At 38.4% G+C, this 15,441-nt stretch overlaps 1 protein-coding gene across 3 annotated transcripts in view; it reads right to left on the reverse strand.

The window, feature by feature from the left end:
- Positions 1 to 15,441, reverse strand: part of RAB2A (RAB2A, member RAS oncogene family) — a 43,571-nt gene that overhangs the window by 19,062 nt on the left and 9,068 nt on the right. The window contains exons 2-3 of one of the 3 annotated variants that reach the window (XM_041473765.1): positions 12,031 to 12,102; positions 8,202 to 8,269 (exon numbers count right to left, since the gene is read on the reverse strand). In XM_041473765.1, the coding sequence (XP_041329699.1) occupies positions 8,202 to 8,269; positions 12,031 to 12,102 (140 nt within the window). Of the gene's footprint in view, positions 1 to 5,362; positions 5,504 to 6,123; positions 6,177 to 8,201; positions 8,270 to 12,030; positions 12,103 to 15,441 lie in introns of those variants that run through there. The other 2 variants (XM_041473767.1, XM_041473766.1) reach the window with 2 other exon arrangements.

Genomic DNA, 15,441 nt, shown 5'->3' on the forward strand with positions numbered 1-15,441 from the left:
AAGAGAACTTGATCTAGATACTGTCACTCAACAAGAACAGTGGCACAAGAAGTTTAGATGTGTTCAGTCTTCAGAGAGCATCCTTATCTTCCATAATAAATAGTACCTTCTATTTAAGAAAACATTTTACCTTAGCCATTCCAGTGGAAACAGTTATAAAATACAGTATAACACAACAGTTTCAACACCATTAGAATACACTCACATATGCTCTTGGCCAAGAGTCCAAGTACATCTTCATGTACTAAACTTTGGTAACAGAATACAGACAACCAGTAGAATACAACAAGAAGTAGCAAAAAATAAACAACAGTTTTTTAGTGTAATACCTGGTTTCCTACATAGAAACTCAAGTAAGTTTTACCACCTTTTCTTGGTGTGGCGACTAGCTCAAGCAGATGGCAGATAAATGAAACATTTCCCTCCTAAACAGACAACTTACTGTTACCAGGGTATTCCATACATTACACATGACCTGGACTTCACCTAACACACTAAGATTGCCTGTTACACCTTCATAAATTCCATCCTGACATGCAAAATTGTTCATCACCCTGATTATTAAACGTGTATTATTCATCTCCCTGTAAATTAATCGTGGTCAAGCAACATTTCAGAGCTTCTAGCGGATCTCACAAAAATGTATGAATTGTGAATTCTTAAAAGAATCACTTACAGAAGTTCAGTACATAAATACTGAAACTACTGTAATAATTTTAATTGTGTCTCACTTGACAATGGTGAAATTTAAATATCACCACTTCCTTAAGCAAAGAGTGGAAAATGGTACCTCCTTTGGTGAAGGGATCACATTTTCCATATAGCAATAATTAATTGATGCTTACATATACCAATGGACAACACAAACTCAATTCCCTTTCATTCTAAGCAGAAGAAAATTGAGTTTCTGGAAAGAAGCTCCATGATACTAATGTTTGTTTTGTCTGTAACGTAAAAATGTATTATACAATAGAAACCACTTATATATAAAATTTCCAGGCTACTTTAACAGTATCATTCTGAATGAGGTTTAGGTCAATATAGAGTCAATATAGAAGGTCAAACATAGGGTTAGGCATGTAGCATACTTTCCACAGCATTTTTTTTTTTAATTTATTTTTAAGCATCATTGTTACTTTACTTCTTCATTGGACAGTTTTGTCCATCCACTTCCCTTTTGTCCAAGGGGGACAAGCTATTTCAAAAGTCAAAAGAAGTCAAAACTGAAAAAAAGTGTAGGCTATTACCCAAAACTGACTTAAAAAAACATGAGTGTACTACAACTATACTTTATCAGTCTTACAAAGAAGGACCGACCCAAGTTTAGTCGCTTGTTACAAGAGCAACAGATAGAAGCAGCAGTACAGAAGCTCAGTATAAATTAAAATCAGCTTCAATACCAGAGAAGGGCCCTTTATCTTGAGTATACTTTTGTTATTACCATCCCCTTCACGTTCCTGCAAAATCCAGCACTTACTTGCTTTTATTTCTCCTTCATATTAAAAAGTTTTCTCTCACAGAACAGTTGAGGTGGGAAAGGGACCTCTGGTTCTCCCCTATTCCAACACCCTGGCTCAAGTAGGGCTATTCAAAGCAGATTGCTGAGTTCCACGTCCAGATGGTGGGGGAGGCAGGGGGCTGTGGTGTTAGGAAGAGTAGGGGCAATAGTCAGGAAACAAATGTTAAACAGGGTGTTTGCCAAGGCCATATTACATCCAGTACAGGTGACACAAGCTTTTGTTTCATGACAGTTCCAGGATATATCCACTGTCAGAGTTACACTGCAGTGGAAATGGGAAGATGGAGGATGTTTCTGGTAACAGCCAGACCTGACAGCTACTTCACAAACAGAAACTCCAGCTCAGACATGGCTGCCTGCAGGAACCTAGAACATGCATCCCCTCTCTTCAGAGAAACAGGTGCTAGGTCTGACATGAGTAGTTCACTAATCATGAAAAAATGTGAGCCTCTGATAAACAAGAAATGTTTTAAGTGCTAAGTAACATTCTTTTCTGGCTTTTTTCTACCCTGGAAGGTTTTACAATTCATACTATAATGGTTCACAGAAACAACCAAACTTTCTGATCACAGAGACTTGTCTATATAGACAGTTCTAGAAGTCATAGGTCTTCAAAAATCTTCATCCCTGCTTCAACTGCACAGATGTATATGCAGTGTGCTTTTCAAAGTATACTTCAGTATAAATACCAAAACACAATTTGAAAATAACAATGTAAGAAGAATATGAAGCATTATCAATCACCTCAGGTCACCAAGATACATGGAGATTTAGGACCTGCACTAGAGTTTTCAGGAACAGTTAAGCTATGCAATTTATCATGGACACAGTATCTCTGACATATTTAAAAAAATACTCCAAATGTTACTATTCCCACAGGAAATCTTGGTGTCATTTCCAAGTATGCAGTGTAGTTGCTTCAGTTGCAAAATAGGCAGGCAAGCCTTTGTTTTCAAAGGGACTTGCAAGTCCCTTAACTGCATATTTTTGAATCTATAAAGTAAGGGGGAAAATGAAAAGAGCCATAATGCAGGACAAGAAAGCAGTTAAAAAACCAGCATCCACATCAGTGTGTCTTCCTAGAAAACAGTTCATTAATTGTGCTGAATTCTCTATTCTCAATTATGAAGAATTCGTAAAGTTTCTTCAAGTTATCTGAAAACATCCCAGCAGGCCTTCAGCATCCAAGCTAACCAATAGTTTTTTTAATAAGGAGGGAATGTTATAGTACACATCTACATGCAATATGAGAACTACAACACACCTAGCTAGTGGCTCTAGATTCCCTCACTCTGAAAACAGACATACAAGTGTGGTATGTTCAAAACTGGTGACAGAACATTTTATTCACACTGGGAATTATTATTTACATGTTTACACTTTCCTATGTTACAAAGAAGACTAAAAAGACATTTAAGAAATAAACAACTCGCAAGCGTCACACCACCTGTGACAGATGCCAGCTGGGAACTACTCCACAAAGTTGATCCCTGGAATAAAATGTTCCAGAAAGAGAAGCAATACATACCTTTAAATATAGTTTTGGAAGTTATAAATACATTAACAGCCTCTTAGTCACATGTCAACTTGTTTATACAAATGCATTAATCGTTCTTGCAATCATGTCTCCAATCCAGAAAATAAAAGAACTTTAAGGTGACTTACTAGCATGTAGGACAAATAGACACAGAAGCAATGCAAAAATAAAAAAACAACCCCTGCTGTTTCCAGCAAAAACATTCCCAAACAAAAACAGAACAAAAAATGCTTATGAAGAAGAATCTATCATAATATATAAAAGTCTCAGAATTTATCTGATGGCTTTAGCAAAGTTACATGTTGTTTGAGAATAACTCTGTCAGCATGCAGTAAGAACTGAAATTTCAAGAGGACTAAAGATCTCCAAGGATTAAACTGTATATATGTCTAAATACAGGTAGTTTGTACATCTGCTTCTTCTTCTTCTGGTGTTGAATAAATGCCACTTAGATAGCCAGAGCAATTCCCAACACATCACAGAAACACAGTTTTAGCCTTCCATTATTAGACTTATAACTTGAAAGAAACTCTATTTCAAGCCTTTAGGTTTTAAATAGCAACCCTCATTAAAACCAGAGTTCTACTGTGCAAAAAACTGATTCATACGCTTCCCATTTAAGGCTTCATCCTAAGCAAGAGCTTGCTCTTACAGAAATCTTGTACTTATCGTAGAAAGTAGGGATAAATTGCCAAGAAATAAAAAAACAATTCAGAAAATAATGTGCCAATACTATAGTATTTCAATAACCAAATACATTTAAGCATGACAAAGGTTTATGAACACTAAGCTAGAAAGCATATCAAGTTGCCTCAGCTTCCTAAAGTGACATCATGGGTGTGAACAGTAACTTAAGCTACTGGCACTGAAGTTCAGATGATGGTCGTATTAAACAAACAGCAACAGGAATAACTATTAAACAGACAGATCTCTCTGCCTCACCCTTCAATCCACAGATCCAGAAATAAGTTAATCCTCCCACGTGGCAGCAAACACAGTCTGTGACTGATGATCAGACTAGGTTCAGAAACTAAAGTAGATTCTCTATAAGTTCTTCCTGTAACTTCACAGCAGTAATGTAACAGAGGGCCAAGAGATGCAGCAATATGCATGCAGGTGCCATGGTTAAAGAGTCAAATTAGTAAAAATGTAGTAAAAATACACCAGCTGCCCACAAATGTATGAAGTAAACAGTTAGTAAAGAGCTCTTGGGGGGTGAGCCCTACATCCTAGCAATTGTCAGAGACGCTAGGATGAATATTCATTTAATGAATAGAACTTTATTTGGTTCTAATAGATCCAAACCAATTGCAAACACAAGAAATATGTCTTAATTTCCAAGAATAATTAGTATATTCAGAATATCTGAAAGGGAAATACATCTTTAACAATTATGCCTCCAGTCTTCCACAAACACGCTTTTTTATAAGCTTTCAACTACTAGAAAACACTATCAATTCAATTAAAAAGTACACTTGTATGGAAATCAAGAAACTACTTGAAATTGGTTATAAAAACCAATTATTTCAGATATTTAGTCTGTCTAAGCAGGACTAAGGTACTATATGAATTAATGTTTTTAAATAATGAATTTCCATGAAATAAAGCTGAAATAGATACTAAAAATATAGTATTCAAGTACACAGGAAAAGTTCGTATTCATACCAATTTAGAGAACATCATCTTTACTTAGTGTCATCACAGAGCTCTCCTACTGCAGTGTCTGACAGAAATATCCTCTTTCAATTACTGCTTATTTTTCCTCATCAACAATGATTTGTTAGTAACAGTCAATGCAATACAGAACATCCCCCTCAACAACAAAACCAAGGCCACTGACTCAGCCTGGTAACAAGCGCAGTTCTCTCTACAACAATGAACTTTGTCTGAGGAGAAGCAATGTTAATATTTCTTAGTGTTATGCTGCTGCCACAAGACAACCAACCTTATCTACACAGCTTATTTAAACTCAAAAAGCTTAACAGTTTCCAGAACAGTCATTTTAATCCTTACTAGCTGCTGTAAAACCACTTCTAGTTCTCTAAAAGTCACGTGTGCAGCTGACACTAGCTCAAATACCACACTTCCACAAAAGAGTTACTTAACTTATCATAATAGGCAATTACCAACTAAACAGTTTGGACAAAAGTATTTCTCAGTCCATCCCGCTACTGGAAGCCATTACTAAGACTAAAGACTCAAGAGAAAGAACAACCTAAAGACACACAAAGAAACAATTTGGTCCAACACCTCATCTTTACAGACCTAAAAACACTGAAAAGGAATAGTGAAACCCAAAGACTCACAGAGCTAAACACCTGGGCGTGCCACAGCACACACAGCAGCAAGTTTGCAGAGCCCAGCACTGGGGAGATCCAGAACAGCCTGCAGCTGGGAGAGAACAACAGGACACTATTTGCTTGTGCAGACATGAACAGCAGTAGAGCTGAGAGTGCTACACATAACATTAAGAATGCAAAGGCCACACTGAGTATCTTTCATGGAATGTAGATTTTTGTTTGTGGGGTTTTTGGGGGAGGAGGGAGCTGGGGCTAGGTGTACTTTTGCATCAGACTAGTTTTACTAGACTACCAGCTCATAGGACCAAATACTGGACTACAATTTCTAACAGGCATACGTGCATTCTTTAAGCATATCTTCCAGTCTGGCCTCATTCAAAAGGAATTCAGTTTGTGTACTCCCACATGGTAAACAGACTGCAGTAAACAGAATTAACTTCTGTAACATGCTCCTAATCCAAACTAGGATGATAATGAAAAAGTAAAATATTCTTGAGTTATCATACAAGGACACACAAACAGATCTCACAGACATGCAACAGTGTTAGCTTCAGCTGTCCCTGTAAGGTGCAACATACTCCTGCAGTGAGGTATGCTGCAGCTGCCATGTGTTCCCATTACTACAACAGGGCTTTCCTTGGGGCTGCAGTGATCTGCTGAAGACAGCACAAAATGAGCACTGTTGCACAAAATATCTGGCCTGAATTTTAGAGTCTGATTCTCTTAAGCAAGCAAGTTCATTGTTAAGCAATCCAAACAAATTTTACCGAGTTCTCCACTTCTTATGCCACTGCTCAGGATGCATCCTGTTCAGTGATGGATTAAAAGCAGATGTATAAGGCTAGCACCAAATAAGAGAAGGGCTAGTGCTGTGACTCAGTAAGCACCAACCAAAACCATAAATAGTTCATGTGTTTCCTTAGCAACAGGTGTAAAATGAACCTTCTCTCATCAAACAGAAGTTGTTACAGCTTAATAAATATAGAGATAACATGAGCAACAGCTACCAGTTTTGGCTAACAGAAAACAAAAAAATGCTCAATGCAGACAGAACACAGTAACCTTAGTCATTATGGACATTTGTGTATCTTAACACTCATAAGTAAAATATCTCTTAAGAATCACTTCATCATGTTTCTTGTTTTTGCTATTCCTTCAACACCTTTGTACCCAAGATCAGAAATGATACAGTGGAATCCAGATATGCTGACAAACCAAGACTGGATTAGAACAGAAATATCCTGTGTTTTAAAAATCACATTGCATTGCACATTGCAACTTTTAACTAAGGCCAGCATACTGTCATTCACTGCATACAATTTATAAATTATTAAGTACAACATCAGCATACAGTCTAGTCAGTGAATGAAAGCTTTCAATTAATGTTTTTAATTTATGTATGATATACTTAAGAAGCTAGCCAGAAAAAACTCCCCACTCAAATAAAGTTTAAAAATTATAGTCAAAAGCACTTGGGTTGCCATTTTGGCTGGACAATTTGCATGCATTCAAGACAACAGCCAGACTGCGAAGAGTCACTGAGTCAGAGGCACCAGGAAAAGCATGATCTACTGAAACACAGTTGAAGTTCATTCGTTATCTAAGGAGATTAACAGAATCAGTTCCAAAGCCAGTAGTAAAATTAGTACTTTTGCCTACAGACAATCTGCCCCAATTTTAGAAAACAAGGACCAATACAGGTACGTAGTCATATGGTCACACTATATACTAAGGGTTTGATTATGAAGCTATTTTTTATGCAGAGATTTACTTATTTATTGAACTTAAAAATACTCAGCCACCTTGGTAGTCTGCAATCCACAATTATAATAGTAAAAATGCTCAGAGCAGAAAAAGCCTAGAGTAATCTAACTATATCTTTCAATGCCTTTTTCTTAGAACTTCCAACGAGGCACAGGTGTTAGGTGCCATTTCAAGTAAAGAACCTGTAAAATATGTAAGATCTTACCTATGAAGTTCACTGAAATATTACTTTTATTTACATTTTTATGTACACATGCACATATGTAGGCATGCATATATGAATACATGTTCCTCCACTGATTTGCCGTACCAAAAAAAGCACATACATGAGGCTAGGGATCACATACCTTTCAGTTTCTAAAGGTATCCTAAAATGCTTTTAGAAAAGGAAACAGGCAACTCTGTCTTAGGGAACAGCCAAATACATTTAAAAGACATAGCTACCAGTATGAACATCTTAAACCTGCTTTATCACAAGTGTAGACAGTGATGCTGACTGCTTTGTAGTAAAGTAACCGACAGCACAAGAATAGCCATTATATGTTCTTAACCTGAGCTCCCTCAAAAGTCAAAGTCTGAATTTTGCAAAGTGTTTTGAAACTTAAAGTATTTACCAGTCCCTTCTTGAACTTGTGTTTCCAAGTCTTCTATGAAAAGTGAGCCATGTGTTTTCTTCTACCTTGGAAATGCAAGCATTTCCTCTAGAGAACTCTTGATTAAAGGTAGCAGACACATCACAATTTCAAAACAGGATTTTGTCTCTACCAAATCTTGCATGAATGCACAAAGAAAGATTGTAGAGAAATGGAAGTTCTTGGCAATATGGAAGACTTTCATCAAATAGTGAGTATGAATTCCAGTCCTATAAATCTGACAAAGCTTGAGGAAGTTACAGTGCAAATGCCAAACAATACATCACAACAAGAGAAGGATATATTAGCAAATTTTTAACTTCATAGATACCAAAGAAAGCTGCAAGACAAAGTACATAGTCTATGAAGGCTGACGATAGAGCTTAACAGAACAAAGAAAAAACTAGTGGAGCAATATGTTTAAACAATTTTTATGATTTATTACTTACCGTATCCCATATCTGAAGCTTTATCTGTTTTCCATCAATAGTTATCATTCGAGCCCCAAATTCTACACCTGAACAGATTTTACAAAACATTACATTATTAGCACACATCAGAAAGAAGAACATCAAGTACAACAAAAGTAAGAACATAAGTTCAGTCAATGTCATAGGAAAATTATCTCTTTCACAACCTGCTTTCAGTCAATTTTCCAGCAGCCTGAAAGAGCTTTCTAGAAGAAAGGTAACTGTTACTGTCCAAGTGTCTGGAAGATATTTCCAACAAAGTTTTCCAAACAACTTAGTAGCTCTAGATTAAATAGAGCTCTAGATTAAACAGAGGGTATGTTTCTCTCTAGAGGAGAAACACACCCTTTTGAATGTAAACAGGAAATTGAAGAAGTCACAGCAATTTTAACACTCTACCAATGACAGATTGCTGGGGCCAGTTTAGAAGAAATGAAACCTACAATTCCTTATCAATAAAATGATCTATTAAGGGAGTATACAAAGTCACCTACAATTTTATTACTCTTAATTAAAATCCACCCATCTTTAAGGAAAAAACTACTTCCAAAATTCTAGCCAGTTAAAGAACAAGTTTTATAACTGAGGGGGAAAATGTGTGTTCCAAATAAACAAAAGTGACTTCTTCAGTGAAAAATTCAGCCTTCTATGCCATTTTTAAGTCACTTTTGAGATCTTTAACAAAATCAAGTACAAATTGAGGCTATCAATGCAGCAGTTAAAATCTAACAAATGGCTAGAGAGAGTGGACATATTTAAAGACTAAGTTTCCATTAATCTATAACCATTATTTAAAAAAAAATACTGATCTGCTAGCTGACATTTTGCTAAAATTGGTCATTGTCTAGACGTGGACTCAAGACTTCCAATTATGCAGCCCTGAGTTGAAATATTCCAACTATCTCTTCAAGAGCTTGCTTAGAATATTTGAGGGTGCAGTGTTGCTTCTTGTGGAATGACTTTTGGGGAAAGGGGCAGAGTTCCCCAACAGGATACTGGAGCCAAATAAAAGCCATTGGCCAAAGACCACTGTGCTCTATAGCAACCAAATAATTTGCAGCAACTGTATGCAAAGAAATTGAAAGAATGGAAGTGGAGAGGCAGCAAGGAGGAAGCAGGTGAATGACACTGTTCTTCCTAAAGTTCACTCCAAAGCCAGCGGAAGGTCCTTGGACTACTACACATGTAAACATGGAAGGTTTTACCTGATCTCGAAATGTGACTATAGAGCTGCTGATCTAAATTCAACAATCATGTTAAATGTTTAGTTTCTGCACACAACCCCATTAAAACCTAAAAGGATATTTATACTATTCCATTAAAACACATGGCAGGAAAAGATACTGAATTTCAAAAACCACAAACAGTTTGACAGCAAGTTTGTTCTCAAAGAAGGAATAGAAGCTGATCAGGTTTATAATAGGGGCATGTCCTACAGGCAGTGGGCAAAACAGCTAGAATGCTTACAATGGTTTATCTAATCAACACAATCTTTTAATACAACCATTAGGGCATTTATTAGTTAAATTCAACCCACCCCATCTCCCCCCCAGGGGCATTCATATGACTTTGAACCCATGTTCTTTATTTATCTATCTTTCCAAATCTGTTTGGGTAATTGGGAGAACCTGGCCAAAATACACATATGCCCTCACATTTAAGGAGGCATTTCCAGCCTCTTCTGATGCCTTTAGGGGCTACCTAAAAACAGAGGCCAGACAAAATCAAGGGGGAAAAAAAGCAGTTATATTTATTGAAGAGCCTTCAGGTACATTTTGGGCAGATGAAGGCCCCCCCCCCCCGCCGCCAGGGGCTACACCCAAAAATGGATGACCAGTCACTGGTTTTCATACTTTTGTAAGTTTGGTCTATTTGCATATTGGGGGTTAATCTTCCAATTAGAACCCATGTTCTTTATTTATCTATCTTTCCAAATCTGTTTGGGTAATTGGGAGAACCTGGCCAAAATACACATATGCCCTCACATTTAAGGAGGCATTTCCAGCCTCTTCTGATGCCTTTAGGGGCTACCTAAAAACAGAGGCCAAAATCAAGGGGGAAAAAAAGCAGTTATATTTATTGAAGAGCCTTCAGGTACATTTTGGGCAGATGAAGGCCCCCCCCCCCCCCGCCAGGGGCTACACCCAAAAATGGATGACCAGTCACTGGTTTTCATACTTTTGTAAGTTTGGTCTATTTGCATATTGGGGGTTAATCTTCCAATTACAGCTTCAGGTAATGAAATAATTTACCCCACGTTTGCTCCCCTCCCCAAAACACTTCTGTTTACATTTCAGGGCCTGAGACAGTAAGGTGTCTTTGATTTCCAGATCCTAGAGAGGAATTGTGTTGTCTGACCAAAATTTCAAAACAGTAGCCAACACTCTATATGGAGTTTAGAGTTATACACTAAAGAATTGCAGCATTACAAATACATGAAAAATATAAAAGCTAAAATCCTTCTTCCCTCCTTTTCAAGCAACTTCCCAGGCTCTCTTACGACATCCCTCATGTTACATCTAGGTTCACCTCCTCATCTTACTAGCTTCAATTTCTGCCCTGCTCCCAGATTTCAGCTAGCTGTATGCCAAGCAAAGAACTGGCACTACAACCACCCTGCTGAGGTGAAGCTTTTTCCCAACGCATATCAGTCTGAGGTGACAGGGCTGCCAAATGCATGAGTGATACATAAGGTGTCATATATTTGGCAGGCCTAAAGAAGAAAAGATGATAATAAGTCATGCCTCCCTAAAGTACTCAGGCTCTTTATTCAGCCAGCCTATCTGCTGCCAAGACCTCACAAATATCTGAAAACTCATGTTAGCCAAAGAATTTGAACTATACAACAGGCACACACAAGGTGTGGAAGGACTTGTCAAGAGAAAGAATTCATAATCAAACCACCTGATACATTCTGTTACATGAAGAAAATCTGTTTATATTTCAAGCAGCTATTTCAGTACTCCCAAACATAGGAAGCCTACCTACTCCAGAGCACAAACTAAAAATAGAGACTAGGATACATTTTGTGCAAGGCTCATGATTAAAGCTGATAGGTTCCTTGAAAGAACATGAACAAGTTGAAAGGTTCTGAAACCTCCTCTGAGACTAGCATCTGTTATGCTTAACAGCAAAAGTGATCTGCAGACTAAACCTGCCCTCAGAAGAATTTACTACAACACAATTCCTCTTATTTTGCATGGAAAGATAAATAAAAGTAAAAATTATTTACTGTAGTCAGTCAGATCAGAGGCAATGCATCAACATGTATTCATTCCCCCAGTATCAAATCATACCTAACACAAATAGTCGGCACACAGTTAAAGAATTGGGAAAGAAAATCCCTATTCCTTCCAAAAGCAAATACATTCACACTTCAGTCCTCTATTCAAGAGTCAGTCTTCCCAAACAAATTTTTTTGTTCATCTTTAAGGGTAACTATGCTACAGTTTATCTGTAATGTGTCTTCAAGGTTTTGTGGCTAAGTTAGTATTGCGTTCCCTAGCAAAAAAATGCCACTTCCATCACCATCAGTGCATTTCAAGCTTGTACAATTCTTCTGCGCCCGCTTTGCTGAAGAAACAGCTTAGATACTGCAGCTATGAACTTTTAAAATTGTTTTAGATTGTACCCTCCCAATAAAAAAAAAAAAATTGACTTTACAAGCTAACAAATACTCATTAGAGATTCACTGCCACCTTAATGCAGCACAAATCCCGCACTTCTGCGGCACAACAAACTCATAAATGTATGCTGAGGTACCCCGACCACTTAACTACTAATAGTGGGCAGCACAAAAAAGACCTACCAATAGTGAGATCGTGGACTGGTTGAAACCGCTTGTCTGTGAACTGTAACAATAAACATGATTTCCCAACACCTAAAAGAAAGAAAAGAAATAAGTGTTAAACAAAATTTTAAAGAAGTCTGTAAAGGACCAATAGAAATTAATTTAAGGAAATATTACACATTACTTAAAATTAATTACTAGAACTGAAGGTATAGATCTCATACTTTGGAGTGTATGAAAATTTTTAATTACAGCTTTTAACGTTCTAGAAACATTATAATCAAAACAGTTATTTTCAAAAATTGAACAAAAAATCATTTTTAAAAAGTAGTTCCGCTTTAAAATTAAGTGGAAAACAAGTTTTCTAACAGACCTTCAAAGAACCATTTCACATCCTCTCTCCTCAGTAACTACAGGGTTTGCTACTCCTCAAAACCCTTTATCTGCTTCTCCTTCAGTACTTTCAGCTTTCTTCCAAGCTAACTAGATCCTCAATAACATCAGTCTCCCGTCTATCTCCTTATTTATCTATTGAGGTAACCACAGCATACCTGCGGCTGCTTACAACCACTATATGCTGCAGCCCACTGGTCCCACACAGCCCAAAAAGCAAGAGCTGGCAGCAGCTGAGTTTGCATTACAGTCAGACAGGTTACACAAACACCGTCACCTCAGATAACCAACTAGTGTCAGGAATCAGTGTAACTACTTCCCGTTACATGGACACTGATCAGCGAATGGGCAATTTCTTCTGTATGTGAAAGCACAAAAAAGCAGAAGTTAATACAGTCAACAGGAGTACTCAAACTACCTACATTTGTAAATAGACTACTTTTTACAGTTAATTCTTTCCTTCTTTTACATGGAGGGGTTATTCTTCCAGTTCTGTGCAGTCAGACTTCGTCTTTTCAGCCCTTAAAATTTGACAGCAATATATTTGGTTTAAACTCTGAACTATTATCACATAACATATTATACTGTAGCATCCCAGTTCCTGCTGTACTTTGTTTTATCTGTCCAGCAAGATAAAGCTATTCTAGCCACATACTCGAGGTCAGCAACAACTCATCATAAGAGACATATCTAGTAAGAAAAGATAGCAAACAAAGAGATACGGAAAAGAGCCACACTACTGACAAAAGATACACAGACCAGAGGTTTGCATGTAGTGACACTGGTCTTGCTAGTACCAAATTCAGCAAAGTTTTTTAGTATGGCTTAAGGAGGAAACAAAGCCTACAGAAATATAATCACCACCTATCTTATTTTGGACTTTAATTCTAAGACCAGTAGCCAGTTTCAACCAAATCTAACAGAAATAGGAAAGCTGCATTTAGTTGTGTCACAAAATGAGTTGTCGCCAACTGATGGCACTCAGATTAATATCCCAAACATGGCAGCAATTACAAGACTAAGCGAGTTGCTAGTGCTGCTGTCTCTACTCTCTTCAGCATGCTCCTGTCCATTTCTGCACACAGCTTAAATGAGTTCTGAAGCAATTTCAGTTGTCCGCTGGGTTAGTGTGCTAATCTGACAAGAGGAGTGACAAAGAAAACAGAAACGGCTTAATGCAGGCCCAGACAAGCCTAAGAGTTAGTTCAAATGAGGGAAAAGAAATGCAGCAGCCAGCAGATCAATAACAGTGCCATGGAACTGTAGTCCAAGGCAAAATATGCAGCATCTGCCTCACTAGATTTTTTTTTTTAGCTTCCTGACTTAGGATGGTAAGCTGTCAGAACACAAGCAGCTTTGAAGCAGGTATAGATTCTGTTCCTAAAAAATTAGTTAGCATAAGAGAAGTTGAGGAGAAGTGGGAGAAAGCACTGCAGGTAAAAAAGAAAGAAACAGAGAAAGGCAGAACAGGGGAGCTGTAGGGACAGAGCACAAAACTGCAAGAAAATTTAAAATCTTAATAATTCTACTAAGAGAACAGCTCTTGTCACAGCTGGTGAGTGAGCCTGCCAGGGGAAGGACTATACTAGATTTGCTGCTTGCAAACAGAAATGGGCTGGTGGGAGAGGTGTTGGCTGGAGGACATCTGGAGCACTGTGATCGTGAAATTATAGAATTTTCAATATTTGGTGAAACAAGGAGGGGCATCAATAAAACTTCCACGCTGGACTTCCAAAGGGCAGATTTTGGCCTATTCAAGAGACTTATTCAGAGAGTTCCTTGGGAAGCAGCCCTTTAAAAAGAACGAGTCCAGGAAGGATGGGCATGCTTCAAAACAGAAATCTTGAAGGCACAGGAACAGACTGTCCTTATGTGCTGAAAGATGAGCCAACAAGGAAAATGACCAGTCTGGATGAGTAAGGAGCTCTTGAAGGAAGTACGGGGAAAAAAAAAAAAAGAGAATATATCACTTTTGGAAGGAGGGTCAGGTATCTCTGGAAATGCTTGGGAATTGCTAGGTCATGTAGGAAAAAAACTTAGAGATATGAAAGTCCAGATAGAACTCAATCTGGCCACTTCTCTAAAGGACAGTAAAAATATTTTTATAAATACACTAATGGCAAAAGGAAGGGCAAGGACAATCTCTATTCTCTATTAGATGCGAGAGGGAATTTAGTAATTAAAGATGAGGAAAAACAGAGGTATTTAACACCTTCTTTGCCTCAGTTTTCAATAGAAAGACAGGCTGTCCTCAGGACAACTCTCCTCCTGGGCTGGTAGATTGTGTCAGGGACCAGAATAGTCCCCCTGTTATCCAGGACGAAGAAGTCAAAGACCTGCTGAGCCACTGAGATGCTTACAAATCTATGGGACCAGATGGGATCCATCCCAGGGTGTTGAGGGAGCTGGCACACGAGCTTCCAAAGCTGCTCTCCATCATCTACCATCAGTCCTAGCTCAGCTGGGAGGTCCCAGATGACTGCAAGCTGGCCAGTGTGATGCCCATCCACAGGAAGGGCTGGAAAGGAGGATCTAGGAAAACTAGGTAAGAGTCAGCCAGTCAGCCTGACCTCAGTGCCCAGAAAGATTACGGAACAGATCATCCTGAGTGCCACACAGCACCTGCAGGATAGCCAGGGGATCAGACCCAGCCAGCATGGATTTAGGAGGAGCAGGTTGTGCTTGACCAACTTATCTCCCTCTATGACCAGGTGACCCACTTGGTAGATGTGGGAAAGGCTGAGGATGTCGTCTATCTGGACTTCAGCAAGGCCTTTGACACTGTCTCCTACAGCATCCTCCTGGAAAATCTGGTAGTCTACAGCTTTGACAGGAGCTCTCTTCACTGGGTTAACCAGTGGCTGGATGGCTGGGCCCAGAGAGTGGTGGTGAATGGTGCTGCAGCCAGTCATTAGTGGTGTCCCCCAGAGGTCAGTGCTGGAGCCAGTCCTGTTTAATATCCTCATTGATGATCTGGATGAGGGGATGAGTCCACCATCAGTAAATCTGCATATGACACTAAGCTGGGAGCATATG

The sequence above is a fragment of the Pyrgilauda ruficollis genome, unplaced genomic scaffold (genome assembly GCF_017590135.1).
Source record: "Pyrgilauda ruficollis isolate IOZ18807 unplaced genomic scaffold, ASM1759013v1 scaffold30, whole genome shotgun sequence".
NCBI lineage: Eukaryota > Metazoa > Chordata > Aves > Passeriformes > Passeridae > Pyrgilauda > Pyrgilauda ruficollis.